General features: G+C 40.8%; 1 protein-coding gene across 2 annotated transcripts in view; it reads right to left on the reverse strand.

Annotated features, from left to right (window-relative positions):
• Positions 1-19768, reverse strand: part of LOC150087838 (F-box only protein 38-like) — a 146961-nt gene that overhangs the window by 75097 nt on the left and 52096 nt on the right. For both annotated transcript variants that reach the window (XM_090369226.1, XM_090369225.1), the window contains exon 5: positions 292-465. In XM_090369226.1, the coding sequence (XP_090225352.1) occupies positions 292-465 (174 nt within the window). The remainder of the gene's footprint in view (positions 1-291; positions 466-19768) is intronic.

The following is a 19768-nucleotide window of genomic DNA, read 5'->3' on the forward strand; positions in this document are numbered from 1 at the left end:
ACCTGGCATATGCTTAAAAGAGTCATATGATGCTAGTCTTTGAACACTTGACAAGCACAGCTAGTACCACCTAAATACACACCAACACTTATACCTCTTTGGAAGTCTGCTGTTCACTGCCCATGAACTGATTTGTGCACTAGTTGGTCACACAGCACTGTATACTTCAAGGTAGCCAGACAGTGTATATAATTACTTTATATGGCTGTAGCTTATATTTATCCTTGGGGAGAGGAAATGTAGAAACAATATTATACAGATAATTTAATGCACTACAAAATTATTTCTTACCTTCTACTGCCCAAAGATTTGGTGTCATTAAATGTGGACAGTTACTGACAGATATGCTTTTCAAGTTTGGAAAAAGTCGGCTCACAACTTTCATCCCACTGTCTGTAATAGGTGATGGAATATCTGGCACATCTGCTAATCCCATAGTCAGCAAGAAATCATTAGACCATTCTCCTGTAGAAACATTAATAAATATTATACTGACAACCTGAGAAATAGTCTTCAATTCCAAAGGCTATATAAATTTAGACTGTTCTGAAACTTACAAAATTTAATAATATGCAAATTTATGGTGCTCAGTTAATGATTAATTTTTTTTAGTAAATGTTCTTTCACATAAAAATCAATGGTCATATAATCAATGCAGTGTTCCTGACTGCCTTTGCAAATGTAGTAAAGAAAGCCCAAACTAGGATATGGCAGCTTGCATTTCAAAATGAGAAACATAGTTCATGAAAGAAATATAACTCATGCAAGAAAGATTAGTCACAACTTCTGTTAAAAACAGCTGTGGCCAGCAGCATCTTCAGCATCTGTCACAAGCATAGTCATGTTACAATGCAGGCAAGGTGCTACCAAAAGTTAGGAGAATGGCTGCATAACAACAATACTGATAACAATGAATTTATCATCTAGGTGGTGAGTGAGTATAGTTTTGCAGTTGGTTACCTTATAATATATTTTTGTGTCACACATGTAAAGATGTTTTGTGCAAATGTGCTAAGGTATTTTTTTTGAAGTGAGTGCTTTAAAAGGACAAAGAGTTGCAAGTTTTATTTCAAGCTTAGCAAAAACAGCTTCAAAAACGATGCCTTCAAGATTCAACAAAGCCTGCAGCAGATACGTGACAGTAATATGAAATAATGAATTTCAGACACAATCCCAATGATGGTAGAATAACTGGGATCAGTGTATTAATTTCCAAGGGATACTTTGAAGAGGGCATGATGAAAAATTTGGCAAGTTAAATTAATCTTTGCCTTAAATGCATTCTGAAAACACCTTGCACTGCCAGAAACACCATACAAAGTCAAGGGTGTGGCAATAAATGAGACAATACCTCAGATGTAACTTTTTTTAAGGGAGGACATATTTTTATAAAAAGGGTGACAAAATAGAGAGGAGGAAAGTCCAATTGTTTACATCAGATAAATTGAGTGGAAAACAGAAAACCATATCATGAGATCAAGGAGACCACAAAAGAGAAGAGGAGAAGTCTTTTGAAATAACATGAAATTCAAACACTATGGAAATTTCATACTACATCGTATGAGGAATAGCATATTTACACCATCTTACTGGAAGCAACCTTCATGATACTATGTAATTAGAAATGCAACTAAAAATTCTGCGAAACTTCACCTTCCAAAACACAGAATGTATAAATTACACAAAAAAAAAAAATAAATAAACAGCAATAGGAGGGATTCTAGTACTGCTCATGCATTTTACTGCCAGGTCTTGCACTCATAATACAGCAGTACCTCAATTAACAATAATTTGGTTTATGATACACAGGAACCCATGCATTTGATTAATAATGCCAGTTCAATAACATTCAGGCAGCATTTTTGGGCACTCAATGCACTCTAAAGTCCTGCATTCATTTTCAGCCATTCACATACCTCTAAAGCAGGGTTTCTTAACCAAGGGGTCCGTGGAAGGATTTCAGGGGGTCTATGAGCTTGGATGGGAAAAAAATCAACTCATTAATTTCCTTCACTTATGAATGTATGTAATAAATTACAATTGTATTAGCTGTATCTATAGTCATCAATAGAAATAACAGATATTTTCATATCATATTATAGTTATTGCATATCTCGAAAAATCGCTTACACTCATCGTTACTTTAAAATTACGGCAGTTATTAGACCTGCTGCTAGATCGCACTTGATTGCAGTCCTGCTGTGGACACACTATCGTACGACGTAGTTGGCAAACTATCCAGCAAATCAGCCTAGTTGGCCACTTTTAACACGAATAGACATGCTGGCTATGAGTGTAAACCAGGTATGTTCAAACACGTCCTACGGTTTAGATAACAGTTGAAGTGTGTAATTTAACCTTTTCGCTGCTATGTGCGTGTATACCGGTCCAACAGTGGAGGCCCCTGCAGTGCTACAGGCATGTATGCACGCCCACCGTGTGTCTGTTGATGGATACAGTATTCGTATATGTCTTTCTTAGTTGCTAATATTGCATTAATTATTTTTACATTAATTATTTAACATTTGTTACAGACCAAATTTAAGTTGAAATGTCAAATAAAAGGAAGTATGATGAAAACTATGTATTATTTGGTTTCGCTTGCATTAATGAACTTGACGGGACTCAAATACCGCAGTGTTTTTTGTGCGGAAAAATTCTTGCGAACGGAAGTATGAAGCCAGCAAAACTGAAAGACCATCTCAAGTCTGTCCACGCTGAAAATGTATCTAAAGATGCTGGTTTTTTTCGTGCGAAAAAAATCTCAATTCGAAAAAGCAGGGACACTTCCAAAACTTGGATTTGCCATTTCACGAAAACTTTTTCTTGAAGCATCCTATAAAGTTGCTTACCGGATTGCCAAGCAAAAGAAGCCCCACACTATTGGAGAGACTTTAATAAAGCCATGTGCACTGGAAATGGTCGAACTGGTCTGTGGACTGGAACAGAAAAAAACTGGAAGCTGTTCCCTTATCAAATGATGTAATACATTCTAGAATAGTTGATATGTCTTTTAATATTTTGAAGCAGGTCATCGAGGAAATGGTAGCCTCGCCATTCCCCTTCAGTATATGTAATTGGATGAAACTACAGACATTTCTCAATGTAGCCAGCTCCTTGTTTTTGTTCGCTATGTGCATGCTGACACCATCAAAGAAGAATTCTTATTTTGCGAGTCTCTTTCGGAAACTACAAAGGCCATCGACGTTTTCGAAATGGTAAAAAGTTTTTTTTACAAACGAAACTTTGAATGGAAAGGAAAATTTCATTCTCTTTGCACTGATGGAGCTCCTGCGATACTTGGTAATACATCTGGTTTTGCTACTTTAGTGAAAAAAGAAGCTCCTCAAGTCGTCGTCACTCATTGCTTTTTACACAGACATGCACTGGCAACAAAGACTCTTCCAACAACCCTGAAAGAAGTATTGTCAAAAGCCATAAAAGTTATTAACTTTATCAAAAGAAGTTCTCTGAATCATCGTATTTTTAAAAGATTTTGTCAAGAAATGGGAGCAGAAAATGAAGTGCTCCTCTACCACACAGAAGTGCGCTGGCTTTCAAGAGGACAAGTCTTGAAGCGCTTGTTCGAACTAAGGGCAGAAGTTTCACTTTTTCTGGAAGAAAGAGAAAACCCACTCTTGGAACATTTTGCAAGGAAGGATTTTATCCATGGGTTGGCTTACCTGGCAGATATTTTTCACCATATGAATGAGATAAATCTTTCCATTCAAGGTCATGAAGTCACCATTATGGATGCAACTGAAATATTACAAGCTTTCTTGACTAAGTTACCAATATGGAAGAAGAGAGTAGAGACCGACATTCTTGCAAACTTTCCACTGTTGCAGGAAGTGCTTTACCAAGATGTAGTTGAAATGCAAACTTCTCTCTCAATTTTTTTGAAAAGAGATATCTGCGAACACTTGGAAACATTACAGAACTCTTTTAAAAGTTATTTCTATCTTGATGGCATGAAAATTGAACCATGGATCCGAAATCCTTTTCTTTCTGATATAAACTGTATCGAAGATGTTGACTTAACCAAAGATGAACTCATTGATCTTAGGTCAAAAAATTTACTACAATTGGAGTTTACCTCAAAAAGCCTTGGAGAATTCTGGCGTTCCCTGAGAGAAGCCTATCCTCATCTTGTAAAGTGAGCTATGGAAGCTTTGATACCATTTGCAACAATATATCTGTGCGAATCGGGATTTTCAGCACTTGTAACAATGAAAACAAAAAATCGAAATCGATTAGATGTCCAACATGACATGCGTGTTGCCTTGTCAAATACCACACCACAGTTTAATGTTCTTATTCAAGATAAACAACAAGTCTTCACACTGATATGTCCTTAAAAAATAAAATTTAACTTCAACTTTCCTATATTTTAAATGTATTGTATTATTATTAAATGTGTTAAGAAAGAAACATATATTACTGTATAATGTTTTTTTTTTAAATTTTGGTAACTATTTCATTAAACTGGTTTTTTTGTAATTTTATTGTATGCATTTAAAAACATTATTCTGAGAAGGGGGTCCATGGCATTCACCTGACTGGCAAAGGGGTCCGTGGAACTAAGAAGGTTAAGAACCCCTGCTCTAAAGTCATGCAGTCACATTTATCTGTATGTGGAGTTCATCTCTCTTTTTGTATTCTGCCTTTGCAGAGTAAACACTTTTGTGATTTTCATAATTTTTTGTGATTGTGCAATCATCTTTCTCTCTCTGATTTTCATACATTTGTGGAATTTTACTAGACTAAAGTAACAATCCCCCAAAAGTGAGTGTGAAAGAAAAGAAAAGTAGGAAATAAATTTCTGCGCAAATTAAACAACAAATTATTCAAACACAAAAACAGTGTTAAACTAAGTGCACTTGTAAGAGAATATGGCCTCAAGCAATCCATAGTTTTAAATATTATAAAATAAAAGGATACATTTAGAACAGTGAAAGTGAAGGATGCTTCTACTAGAGTTTTAAAGGAGCAAATTCATTGTAAAAATGTAAAAACAAATGAAAGGTGAATGTTGTGCGTGCTCAATTTATTTGTGTTAGGACTAAAGCCATTCATGATGACTTTAAACATGCCACACAGATATAAGGAAGGCAAAGTTTGATTTGGGGAGTACAATGTGTACAGAAATGACAGACAGTATAGAAAGGGAGGAGAGGTTATGCTGTCAGTTAGGAAACATAAAATCTAAGGCAGTGCATCCAGTTGACATGGGTGGCCAGTGCAACATGGAGTCTGTTTGGTATGCACCAGGAAAGCAAAAATGAGAGTAGGAGTGTGTTATATACCTAATGACTGTGATGATTATAATGAACAACTGTACAGAGAAATAGAGTGGGCCAGTAAATCAGAATATCTTATAATGGGGGGATTTTAACTTTCCAGATATTGACTGAAACTTGTGGGTTGGTCACTTGTACACTAGCAAGCCTTTTGTGGAATAATACTCTTAATCCGATTATAAGCAGTGATTATTCATGCATTAAGAATCTGCAGATAAAGAAACCACTAAGTGGTAGTGATCACAGTGTACTAATGTGGGGTTTACTTAAAGATGTAACTATGATCAGGGGGTAAAGGGAAGGGGTTTTTCTTTCGTAAATGTGATTATGGTAGGCTCAGACAGTTTTTAAATTCTATACTGTGGGACCAACTGATGATGTTTTTTTTTTTTTTTTTGTTAGTTGGCGCATCGGCTTCTGTGGCCATAATGCACCTCCCAAAGCTTTTTTTTTTTTTGCTTTTTACTCTGATCCAAGCCCGAGGCAGGATTCAAACCCTCGACCTTTGGGTTGCCAGGCAGGCACTTTACCCACCTGGCTGGCCCGGTCAGCAACTGATGATGTTACCAAAAGCAAATTCTAAATGGGAAGCATTCAAGGAAGTAATCTTGGAAGCTACAAGGTTTTTCATACCATCTAAGAAATACTGTTCAGGGTTTAGACCTAAATGGATGTCAGTTGAAGTAGTTTTTTTTTTTTTTTTGGTAGTTGTTGGCGCATCGGCTTCTGTGGCCATAATGCACCTTCCAAGGTTTTTGCAGTATTTTGATCCAAGCCCGAGGCGAGATTCGAACCCGCGACCATTGGGTTGCACTGGTACAAAAATAGAGCGGGGAACACATTCCCAAACTGAAGCAAGGGACCAACCAGAGAGTATGCCATCTACAAAGGACACCGGAGAAGAGAAGCCACCAGAAGTTCCCTTGGATCCTACCTTGCCTGAAGGCACAGTGTATGAAAAATCTCTAGCCTTGAAGACGGCATTAGAGAATATTTTCAAAGAACCATCAAACAGAATTACAACAGGTATTAGATCGCAGATTGCAAACATTTTCAGTAAGATGGAAGCCATGCTGATAGAAACCTTTCTAGAAAATGAAAAGGCAAACGTGAAGATACAAATCTACGAACAATGTGGGGCAAATCAAATGCAACAGCGTGCCCCCACATATGCCCAGGTGCTAAGGAATGGCTCAAACCAGTTACAACCAAACGAAGAAGGGCAATAAGAAAAAAGGCCACCACTCTTGAAAACACCAAACTTGGTGGTTCTCAGACCGACAACCCTGGAAAACACTGAAAATGTCCAATCCAGCGAAGAACTAAAGGTTAAATTTATGAAAGAGATGAAAGATGACTTGAGGACTACTAGAATTAAAGCAATAAGAAACACAAGAAGCACAGGACTAATAATAGAAACAGAAAATAAGGACGATATACAGGCAATAATGGAAAACACAAAACTTGTCAAGTTAGGGCTAACAACGGAGCCGCCAAAAAAGCGTGGGCCTTCAATTATAATATTTAATATAGACAAAGACGTAATGCCTGAACAACTAGCAACTGAAATTGTCACCAGAAATCTAAGGAATTTAGCCCAGAAAGCACAAAAAAAATGCACGGTAACACCAAGGTATTCAAACAGTACCAGATTGGGAACCAATAGGAATTGGGTAGTTGAACTAGACCCATCTGCATGGCAACAGCTGAAAAACTGCAACAGAATATATATAGAATGGGGATCCCACCGGTTCCGGGAGCATGCAGCAGTGCCGAAATGCTTTCGGTGCTGCAAGTTCGGACACACAACCCACACCTGTACTCAGACAACGCCTACCTGCGGCCACTGCTCTGGCAAGGGCCATGAGTACAAAACTTGCCCCAACAGGGAACAGGATCCAACCTGTGCCAATTGTAAAGCAGCCAAAATGGAATACACACATTCGATCAGAGATCCAAACTGCCCGGTCTATATCAAAGCAAAGGGTCAATACCAAAAGAGAACCGACTATGGAAACAAACAATAAGAAATATAATACATCCAAAACAGAGATTATCCAATAAAATGCACAAAGAGCCAGAGCAGTAGCAGAACAGTTAAGGATAAAAGCTGACGAAATCAATGCAGACATTCTCATACTCCAGAAGCTGTACACCCACTCTAAACGGGTGTGTTTCATTGCTTCATTGTTTTTGTTATTTGGAGCATTAGCAACTAAGGCCATATTGCTCCGGGATATGCGGTGGTCATTCCCTGACCTTTCCGCATCCTCCGTATTTGGTGGTGACGGGCTCGAACCCCGGTCTAATCAAGAAGCGTGTGCTACGCACTGCTGCTCCTTCCCACCTGGCTACGGAGGCGCCAACGGGTGTGTGGATACCCAATCACATATAAGATAGTACACGAAGAGGAAGATACCCCTTGGGCGGCGGTAGTGGTACGCAACCCAGACTACACAGTCACGAAGTTAAACAACTATGCTCGTCATGGGCAGCTTGTGCCCATGTATTGACGCCGCTAGGCCAGTTCTACTTAGTAACACTGTACTGTAGACCGGGGGAGGACATTACCCCAGCTACACAATACCTTCAAGCTTTAGTAGACATGCTCCCGGACCAGAAAATAATCATAGGGGGAGATGCCAATTGCCGATCCCCCACCTGGCACAGCCCGACTCCGGACAGAAGCAGAACTCGGAATGGGCAAATACTAGACGAATACCTTTCCAACTCCCCGATCGTGGTACTAAATAGGCCGCACCAACTGCCCACGTTCTGTAACACACCGCGGGAGGCCACGACCGACGTCACGCTGTCCACTAGGAACGTCGCAGGCTATATAAAGGATTGGCTTGTTCGGGATTTGTGGACAATGTCCGATCACAGAGTGATTACCTATCAGACAGCAAGGTCACTTGACAGAGCCCCAATATCCAAGCAAATACAAAGCCGCTATGCCATTCGCAAAGCAAATTGGGAACGTTTTAAGGAAATCCTAATACCAGCAACGGCCCAACATCTAACTGAGACAAATCAGCTCGAGGAACCCAATAAAACCCAAACTAAAGTAACCAAGATAATAACAGAAGCCAGCAATGCAGCAATAAAAAGAAGAAGCCCGATCCAGGGGGCTGTCCCCTGGTGGACCCTGGAAATTCAACAGCTCAGACGGGAAACAATTAAAAGAAGAAAACAATTCCAACGGGCAAGGCACACATGGGCGGCCCATGAGGTTGAAGCTTTAAGGGAAAGATATAGAGAAGCCAGAAACAGCTAAACAAATGCGATCGTTAAGAGCAAACGCAAGGCCTGGGAGACTTTTGTTAGCACAACAGGGAACACCGAACCCTGGGGAGTGGTATACAAGATAGTGACGAATAAACTTCCCAGGGGGGAAGTCATTTCAACCACTCAGACACCACAAGGTGATTATACCACCACGTGGCAACAATCTATAAGCAATATATTGGATGCCATCTTCCCGGAACCATTTGAGCCAACACTGCCAGAGCAACTTATCATCTATCAAGATAATGAAGCTTACTCAACAGACACTCAGGAGACACCCTTCACATGGGATGAACTACAACAAATGGCAACCCAGATAAGAAACAATAAATGTCCAGGCCTGGACTACTTAGAACCCGAAATTATTAAGAAGACCGTGGAGATCGTTCCAGACCTCTTCTTATACCTATATAACAGCTGCTTGGCTAAGGGCATCTTCCCCAAAAAATGGAAGACAGCAAAGGTAAAATTAATTGCCAAAAATTCGAACAAACCACCCCACCTGCCAAACTCCTATCGGCCAATAGCTCTACTGCCGGTTGCAAGCAAACTGCTAGAAAGACTACTCTGAACAAGGATAAATCAGCATTACCAGGCAGCGGAACTCACAGAGACATCGCAATACGGATTCAAGCGGGGTTCGTCTACTGTGGAAGCCTTGCGTAGCCTATTGGAATCAGCAGCAAACTGCAATAATAAATATCTACTAGTCATCGCCGTTGACTTCGCTAGCGCGTTTGACACCATTTGGTGGCCGAGCGTACTGGCAAGACTAAGGCAGGCACAAGTGCCGATCAACTTATACTCCATAATTAGGTCATATCTCTCAGAGAGACACATCATCGTGGAAGCACCTTATGGTAGAGTGAATCGTGATGTCCGCAGGGGCTGTCCCCAGGGTTCTGTTCTGGGGCCGCTCCTGTGGAATATGGTTCTGGACGGGTTCTTGGCTTTGCACCTCGGTGATGTGCGCTCCCAGGCCTTTGCTGATGATTTGGTCCTCACCATTGCTGCAGATATGAAGTTCTCTGAGCAGTGCAGACGAGCTGCAAGAGTAGCTCATGGTGTCTTGTCAATGATAAAGAGGAATTTTTCTAGCAGGGATAAGGAGGTGATTATTCCCTTGTATAAGGCAATGGTTAGGCCACATCTTGAGTACTGTATACAGGTCTGGAGGCCTCATTTCAGGAAGGATGTGGAGCTGCTGGAACGGGTACAGAGAAGGGCAACAAAATTAGTGAATGGAACAAAGGGTTGCTCTTACGAAGAAAGGCTTAAGTTTTGCAAATTACAGAGTCTGGAGACTAGGCACCAGAGAGGTGATCTGATAGAGGTGTATAAGGCTTTGAATGGTTTGAGCATGCTCAATGCCAATGGGATTCTTCATCTTGCTCAGAATAATCACCTCAGAGGGCATAAATTCAAATTGAGGAAGGACGGATGTCGGATAGATGTGCGGAAATTTGCCTTTGGCCAGCGGGTGGTTGGTTGGTGGAACCGACTTCCATCACTTGTTGTTGAAGTTGATAGCCTAAACAAATTTAAAGCTCAACTGGACAGGTATTTCGAACGAACGGAGGGGTGAAATGGGAGTGGTGTGTGTTTTTTTTTTTTTTTTTTTTTTTTTTTTGGCTGATGCTGAATAAGCTTGCTTTCTTGCATCATATGCCTCTACTAATGCTAATGCTAAAGATAGCAGGACCCAGCTAGAGGAAAAGGCCAATCAGGCAATGCTGATATTGCAAAACTGGACCAGAACCCACTGCCTGACGATATCAACAACAAAGACGTCCTCCATCCTGCTAAAAGGCAAGCTTGATATACGGAGACCGCCACAAATAAAGGTGGGACCTACCACAATAAAATTAGTGACCCAGTGAAAATATTTAGGGGTTATACAGGATGGTAATCTTACCTTTAAACACCATCTAACTTATATCAGAGCCAAAATTAAAAGATACTCTGGATTGGTGGCTAGGATCGCCAGGCGGGACTGGGGGTTAAACCAACACACCCTGTCACTGTTTTATAAAACAACCTTTTTACCGATCATCACTTACGCCTCAGTAATATGGTTTCCCAAAACAGCAACTGTAGTAAATCGACGCAGCCTTGATGCAAAGCAAAGAACCATCCTATTGACAGTTACACGTGCTTGTAGGACAACCAGTACACACGCACTGCAGGTCTTGGCCGGAGCTCTCCCCCTTGACTTAGAGATCACGCACAGGGGAATGAATTACCACATAGAGAAAGGAATACCTTGTACATACCATGGCTATACTGTGGACGTTAATGCACCACAAAAAAATGAAAAGATAAGACTGCAAAAACACCTGATGCAAGTTTGGCAGGAGCGCTGGGCCAACTCAAATAAGGGAAATATCACCAGGAAATTCATTCCGAACATCAACAGGATGTACCCCAGTCCCCCAACTTGGTTTCAACCTGGCTTATACACCACCTATTTACTGACTGGTCAAGGGGCCTTTAAAGCCAAGCTGACAGTGCTGGGGATTGAGGTGGATCCGAGCTGTGCCTGTGGGGAGCTTGAGTGCTGGGAGCACATTATGTACGATTGCACCCATTATGAGGACCTCAGGTGCAGACTGATCACTGCAATACACTACCTCCCCAAGAACTTGGAATCACATCTATTGGACTCACTAGAGGAATACAGGGAGCTAAAGGAATATGCACAAAAACTATTTGGTAGGCGTAAAACACTGATAGCCATCTAAAGAAGAAGATAAAAATTAAAAAAAATAATAAAATAAAATAAATAAATAAATAAAAAGAGACACAGAACACACGTGGAGAGGACTCAAGGAGAACCCCCCTCAGGAACCTGCTCACTACTAATCATCTAAAACCAGCGATTGCAAGAATAACCCCATGGAGATGCGGATCTTCCCATGATGAAGAGAACCACAGCCATTGATAACAGACTAACAACGGACCTAACCAGTGTTCATAGCTGAGGACAAATCTGGATACCAAAGGCTACCAATGACAGAGAAGACCGACGAAGATATAGAAACTCCAAGTTGCTGCCTTGACGGAGCCATATTGGCTCAAGGCTCTGCACTCTCTTGTGCAGTGCAATTCTTTTACTCCCACACCCGGCAGGGGAGGGAGGTGGCGGCTTGCTGTCTCCTCTCTTTCCTGCCACACCATTCCTTCCCTCTGGTGGGGCATGGGCATGCCTCACTGAATAATTGGGGGTCACCTACCCTATCGACCCTCTTCTTCCTATTTCATCCCCCAGCCTTCACTCTCCCCTCCAAGAACTTTCTCTTGCACAGTGTATAGCCCTACACGTCCAAATTTAAAATACACCAAAAAAATTTCGCCCAACCTTTTAGGCACTTCAGAAACAGGCCTTCAGCGTCAAACCCCATATTAGCGCTTTAATGTAAGTGAACTAAAATCAACCGCGGTCGTTCCAATTTTATTTTAGGTCCTAGCCACTAAAATCCCAGGAAAGTAAGTGGCAGGACCTGCCAGAGTACAATTGACTCAGTGGTAACACCCGGCTAGCCTCCACGTGGCGAGGTATGGGCAACGTCGGGTCCCATTAGGGGCCTGGCGGCCAATAGGCCGGATAAACAATGGGCACAACATATAACACTACTCATGACCCACACACTTCTAAATCTCTGGCTTTGACAGGGTACTGTCACCAATACATAGATCATTCGTGGAGATGGGAGAAATCCCAGGAGCCGCTAGACCCTCAATATACCTCATACCTTTGGGTTGCTAGGCAGGTACTTTACTCACACGGCTAGCCCGGTCGGCAGTTGAAGTAGTGGTAGGGAAGAAAAATGCATAGGATGCATATAAATTATCAGGTGACACAGAAGCCTATGGTAGACATAAACTAGTCTGTAATCAAGTCACACAGGAGGTAAGGCAGGCAAAGGCAGATTACAAAAAATCTTTGGCAAGGGATGCAAAGAAAAACAGCAAAGACTTCTTTACTTATGCAAAGTCTAGAAGGAAGGGGATGAATTAGATTGGTCCACTTGATATCAATGGTTTGGAGACTAGGCACCTGTGAAATGATCTGATTGAAGTGTATAAGGACTTGAATGGTTTGAGAAGGCTCAATGCTGATGGGATTCTTCCTTTTGCTCAGATTATGAACCTAAGGGGGCATAAACTTAAATTGAGGAAAGTTGTTGCTGAATGCTTCTGGTGACTAAATTAAAGCTCATAACTATGTATCACTTGGAAAATCCCAGGCTATTCATGCAGCTGAAGGTTATCAGAGGTGAATTGGAGTTGTAGTGGAAGCCCAATTTGAAAACTTTGGTCCTGCTGATATTGAAGGCTCTATCGCTTTTGGATAATGCACCTGGTCATGTCTCTGCACTTGCTGCCTCATTGGAATGAAAGTTTGATTTAATCAAAGTATTGTTCTTGCCAGGCAACACTACTTCTTTGATTCAGCCTATGGATCAACAAGTGATAGCCGACTTCAAGAAACTCTACATGATAGGTGTTTAGGAAATGCCATTAAGCAACATCAAGTGGTGATGGAATGCATGATTTTCATAATTTTAGAAGGCAAAGTTCACATCCTGGAGGCTGTAGAAAAAAGATGTAACTTCAGCTTCAACTACATCTGAACCTCACAAATTATTATGGAAGGAGAATCTCCTCCCAAAAACTAAATTTATCCATCAACTTCCTTAGGCAACAATCTTTTTAGCTAAAAACAAGAATTATTTTTAAATTTAAAATTGAGAAAGGAGTTCGACAAGGAGACACAATATATCTCCGAAGTTGTTTACTACTGCCCTTGAGGAAGCTTTCAGAAGATTAGACTGGTCGCAGAAAGGAGTCAATGTGAATGGAGAGTACCTAAACCATTTACGATTTGCAGATGATATTGTGGTCATAAGCCACGATCCCAAAGAATTAGAGGAAAATCTTAATCAGTTATGCACAGTTAGTAAGGATTTTGGACTAAAGATGAATATGGCTAAAACAAAAGTAATGATGAACAAGTATGCCACAGAAAGGGACATAATGATTGAAGGAGCAATAATTGAAAAGGTGGAGTCATATACTTATCTGGGACAAGTTAGCATTAGCATTAGCAGAGGCATATGATGCAAGAAAGCAAGCTTATTCAGCATCAGCCAAAAAAAACAAAAAAAAAAAAAAAAAAACCCACTCCCATTTCACCCCTCCGTTCGTTCGAAATACCTGTCCAGTTGAGCTTTAAATTTGTTTAGGCTATCAACTTCAACAAGCAGTGATGGAAGTCGGTTCCACCAACCAACCACCCGCTGGCCAAAGGCAAATTTCCGCACATCTATCCGACATTCGTCCTTCCTCAATTTGAATTTATGCCCTCTGAGGTGATTATTCTGAGAAAGATGAAGAATCCCATTGGCATTGAGCATGCTCAAACCATTCAAAGCCTTATACACCTCTATCAGATCACCTCGCCGGTGCCTAGTCTCCAGACTCTGTAATTTGCAAAACTTAAGCCTTTCTTCGTAAGAGCAACCCTTTGTTCCATTTACTAATCTTGTTGCCCTTCTCTGTACCCGTTCCAGCAGCTCTACATCCTTCTTGAAATGAGGCCTCCAGACCTGTATACAGTACTCAAGATGTGGCCTTACCATTGCCTTATACAAGGGAATAATCACCTCCTTATCCCTGCTAGAAAAATTCCTGTATATCATTGACAAGACACCATGAGCTACTCTTGCAGCTCGTCTGCACTGCTCAGAGAACTTCATATCTGCCTGCACAATTACCCCCAGGTCCTTTTCATTCTCCACCACTGTCAGTGTAGTACCGCAGAGTTGATACGTTGCTCTGGGGTTACTGTTTCCCATATGCAGCACTTTACATTTGTCGATGTTAAACCTCATTCGCCACCTCTCAGCCCATCTGTTCAACCTGTCCAGATCCTGTTGCAGCAGCATAGTGTCAGTATTGTCCTTAACGACCCTGCCAACCTTTGTATCATCTGCAAACTTGGACATTAAACTTGATATCCCATCATCAATATCATTCATAAACACCGAAAACAACAACGGACCCAACACTGAACCTTGAGGAACTCCACTAATAACATTAGTCCACGTTGAGCAGTGTCCATTGATTACCACTCTCTGTCTTCTGCCACTCAACCATCCCCTTACCCATAGCAGCAATTTGCCTCCAATGCCACACTGCTCCAATTTGTGCAGCAGTCTTCCATGTGCAACAGTATCAAAAGCCTTTCTAAGATCCAAATATATAATATCAAAGTTATTCCCTGCATCCAGTTCTTTTGTGACTACATCATAGTATCCAATCAAATTGGTCAGGCAAGACCTGCCCTTAACAAAACCATGCTGCGTCTGAGCTATAACTGAATTCTTGTCTAGATGATCCTGCAGTGCTTCTTTAACCAGTGCCTCCATTAATTTACCTGGAACAGAAGTTAAACTAACAGGTCTATAATTACTTGTGTCAGCCTTTGAACCTCCTTTGTGAATTGGGGTCACATTTGCACATCTCCAGTCCATAGGTACCTCCCCTGAGTCCAAGGAAGCTCTCATAATTATGGCTAAGGGTTTGCTTACTTCCTTTTCTGCCTCCTTTAATATAACTGGATAGATCCCATCCACCCCAGGTGCCTTTTTTATGTTTATCCTCAACAATCTCTCCTCCACTTTCCTCTCAGTTATTACAAAATCATCCAGCTCACTGCCAATGTTTACTTTACCTACATCATTCTCCTTCCTGAATAACTCCTCATGCGTGAATGTAGATGCAAAATACTCGTTTAGATTGTTAGCCACCTCAGCAGGATCCTCAACTGTTGAACCATCAATATCCAGTGGACCAATCTGATTCATCCCTTTCCTTTTCGAGTTCAAGTATGTAAAGAACTCTTTTCTGTTTTTCTTTGCATCCTTTGCCAAGGATTTTTCATAGTCTGCCTTTGCCTGCCTAATCTCCTTTGTGACTTGGTTACAGACCAACTTATATCTATCATAGGCTTCCATGTCACTCATTAATTTGTATGTATCCCATGCATTTTTCTTCTCTGCCACATGTCTCATTAGTTCATCTGACAACCATTTAGGCCTAAACCTTGAACAATATTTCTTAGTTGGTATGTAAAGCCTGGTAGCCTCCAAGATTAGTTCCTTGAATGCTTCCCATTTTGAGTTTGCTGTTGGTAACATCATCAGTTGGTCCCACTGTATAGAATTTAAATACTGTCTCAGACCATCATAGTCGCCTTTACGAAAACAAAAACCCTTCCCTTTACCTCTGATGGTAGTTACCTCCTTGAGTAAATCCCACTTCAACACACTGTGATCACTGCCACCTAGTGGTTCATTTATCTGCAGGTTCTTAATGCATGAAGAATCACTACTGATAATCAGATCAAGAGTATTGCTCCCTCTTGTTGCCTCACGAACATGCTGATGTAGAAAACAATCATCCAATAAATCCACAAAAGCCTTGCTAGTGTGCGAGTGACCAACCCACAAATTCCAGTCAATATCTGGGAAATTAAAGTCCCCCATTATAAGACTCTCTGATTTACTGGCCCACTCTATGTCCCTGTACAATATCTTATTATACTCATCAGAGTCATTAGGCCTATAGCACACTCCTACTCTCAATTTTGATTTCCCTATGCTTATGTCACACCAAACTGACTCGACGCTGCCCTGTCCATCGATGTCGACTGGCTTCACTTCCTTGGACTTTATGTGTTTCTTAATTAATAGCATGACCCCTCCTCCCCTCCTGTCCTGTCTATCCTTTCTATACACATTGTATTCCCCAAATTCCAGTTCCGCATTACTTATATCTGTGTGACACCACGTCTCTGATATCCCAACAATATCTGCCTTTGATGTTTTGAGCAATACCTCAAATTCATCAAATTTATTTACCAAACTCCTAGCATTGGTGTACACGCAGGTATACATGCACCTGTTATTAGCTGTAATAATGATAAATGGCTGGAAGTCAAGAGAAGAATAAATTTTGGATGGATAGCATTCGGGAAATATAGTCACATACTGAGAAGCAATATCCCAGTTTGTCTGAAACGTAAAATAATGAACCAATGTATACTCCCCACCATGACTTATGGAAGTGAAACTTGGGCACTCACCAAAAGAATGGAAGAGAAGCTGAGAACTACACAGCAAAGAATGCAACGAATTACATTGGGAATCAGACTGTTAGATAAGAAGAGAAACACATGGATTAGGCAGCAAACTCAAGTAAAGGACATTCTTATCAAAACTAAAGAACTAAAATGGTCTTGGGCAGGACACACAGCTCGAAGACATGATGACAGATGGACTAAGAAAATAAAAGAATGGTACCCAAGAGAAGCTAGAAGAAAACCAGGAAGACAATGGCAGAGATGGATAGATGAAATTCATGAGTTTGTGGGTAGTAAATGGATGGCCATTGCACAAAACAGAAGGAAATGGAAAGTTGCTGGAGAGGCCTTCATCCTGCAGTGGATTGAAAATGGCTGATGATGATATGTATATACATTGAGTGATCACTGAATTATGACCACTCCTATAAAAACTGAATGCGACTCATGACCATGTGAGGTACAAGAATGCAGAGTTAGTCAACCTACATAGCATAAATAAGGTGTCAGTGGTGCAGTAGGTAGTAAAATTCCGAGTGTGATGTATAAAAGGAAGGATTTATTGGACTTTGATAAAGGACAATTTTGTGTGTGCTTGAACAAGTTGGTGCCTTGATTTCCCAAACGACTGAACTGGTGGGGTGTTTGAGAGCTGCTGTAGTTAAAGCGTACCAGGAGTGGCGTCAAAATGGTCAAACAATGACCCAACAGCAAAACTGCAAAGGTCATTGAAAGGATGATGTTAGAGGTGAGCGCTGGATCTGACGACTCGTACAGGCGCAGCACTGTTGAAGAGTTGACTACCCATTACAACATGGGCCAATCCGGAACAATATCTGACATGACCATGCATTTCACGCACACATGTATGGGCTATAACCAGCAGATGACCCGTATGGCATCCTCTCCTACCAAGGCGTAAAAGACTCGCCTGATGCAAAGAACATGCAAGTTGGACATCAGAAGACTGGAAGAGGGTGTGCTGGTCGAATGAGTCACGTTATTTACTGCACACCACAGATGATCGTGTACAGATTTGGCATCAACAACATGAGGCTCTTGATCCATCATGCATGGTATCAAAAGTGCAGGCCAGTGAAGGCGGTTGTATGGTGTGGGGTATGTTTCACTGGCAGGAACTTGGACCCCTGGTGCATGTGGAACAATGTATCAGTGGTCTCCGCTATCGTCAACTGCTTGCTGACTGTGTACACCGTGCTATGATACACTTTTTCCCGAATGGCAAGTGTCTTCCAAGATGACAATGCGCTGAGCAATCAGGCACTTGTTGTGCAGGAATGGTTTGAGGAACACAGTTCTGACTTCCAGCATATCAATTGGTCTCCGAATTCCCCTGATATCAATCCCATAGGGCACTTGTGGGACACTATGGAAAAGCATATCAGGCATCTGGATACACCAATCACCTCCATACCTGCATTGCTGACCGCATTACATAGAGCTTGGTTGGCCATACCTCCTGAATGCTTCTGACATCTTGTTGAATCAATGCCACATCGGACAGCTGCTGTACTGAGGGCAAAAGGAAGACCTACGAAGTATTAGGTAGGTGGTCATAATTCAGTGATCACTCAGTGTATTTAATAATGTAGGCGCCTCCGTAGCCAGGTGGGAAGGAGCAGCAGTGCGTAGCACACGCTTCTTGATTAGACCGGGGTTCGAGCCCGTCACCACCAAATACGGAGGATGCGGGAAGGTCAGGGAATGACCACCCCATATCATGGAGCAATATGGCCTTAGTTGCTAATGCTCCTAAAATGCAAATAACAAGCACATTTAATAATGTTGGCATAAATATTTACTTATTAATATGAAATGCCCAAATATTGTCCAGTATTGTATTTGGTTGAAAGTTTAACTTTTTTTCTCTGAAAAAGTTCAACTTCTGGCAATTTCTAAACAGATTTAAGCCTTTAAATTTTAAGATTGTGTTCATGGAACCAATTATAATCATTAATCGAGGGACCACTTATTAATTTCTAAGCCTAATTGCTTTCTGCAGGTGCTAAGTTTATATTACATATCATTACTTAGCTACTGTCAATTTTCAACTGCAGAAGTGTGTGATATCTATTATTTTCACCATCCAAGCAGTAATCTGCTCACTTTGATGTTAATAGTTACTTCATTTTGCCTCTAGAACTTCACTTCATTCTCCAGACTACATAGCCATTAATAGCCTCCCGATTCAAATTCAGCTCCTGTTATACCTTAAAAACAAAAAAATACTGGCTCTAAGATGATGCCTTGGAGTTACTTGTGAAATTGAACTTAATGAAGCCTTCTAGAGGTAGTAAAGCTGTTGTTTGCTGGCAGTTATATTGGAACAAGTGAAAGGCTCGAATTTCTTTACTTGAAGTTCCAAGTAGTATTCATTCCATCTCACACATGTCACATCATAGTTTATGTAACTTAGCTATTAGCATAGTTTGATTCATTAACATATATTAACATTCATTAACATTACCCACTAACAACAATATTGAAGTTGAAGGGCAATCTGCCATGTTTAGGAAGGGTAACAGAAAGAACCATACTCCGTGTAAATTTAAATCAAAATTTATTGCATAGCAGTTGATGTTCTTTGAAGAAAAACAAGACAATAATAGCACAAACTAAATACAGATAGACAAAACTGAGATGAAGTAAAACAAAATAAAGTAAACAAGGAAGCAAGTGGGGGGGTAATACCATACATTATGGCCTTCAACACAAGATTCCAAGATTTTGAAGCAAGGAAACACTGCACATATGTATATTACCAAATGAAGTAATAAAAAAAGATTCTGACTAGTTTATACTTGTGCAGATGACTGCAGGAGCCACAGACTCTCAGCAATTTCAATTAACATCAATTCTATTCTAACCTTAAGAGAAAGCTGAAATTTGTTATTTGCCTCTAGCTTGTCTGTGTAGAATATGCTGTGATATTCACAAGATGGTAGGGAATTTAATTTTGATGGATGGAGCGTGGTTCAGTCGGCTGGCTACTAGTTGTCTAGGTTTCTTTGGG

The sequence above is a fragment of the Mastigoproctus giganteus genome, chromosome 3 (assembly GCF_048544385.1).
Source record: "Mastigoproctus giganteus isolate SK-2022 chromosome 3, ASM4854438v1, whole genome shotgun sequence".
Lineage (NCBI taxonomy): Eukaryota > Metazoa > Arthropoda > Arachnida > Uropygi > Thelyphonidae > Mastigoproctus > Mastigoproctus giganteus.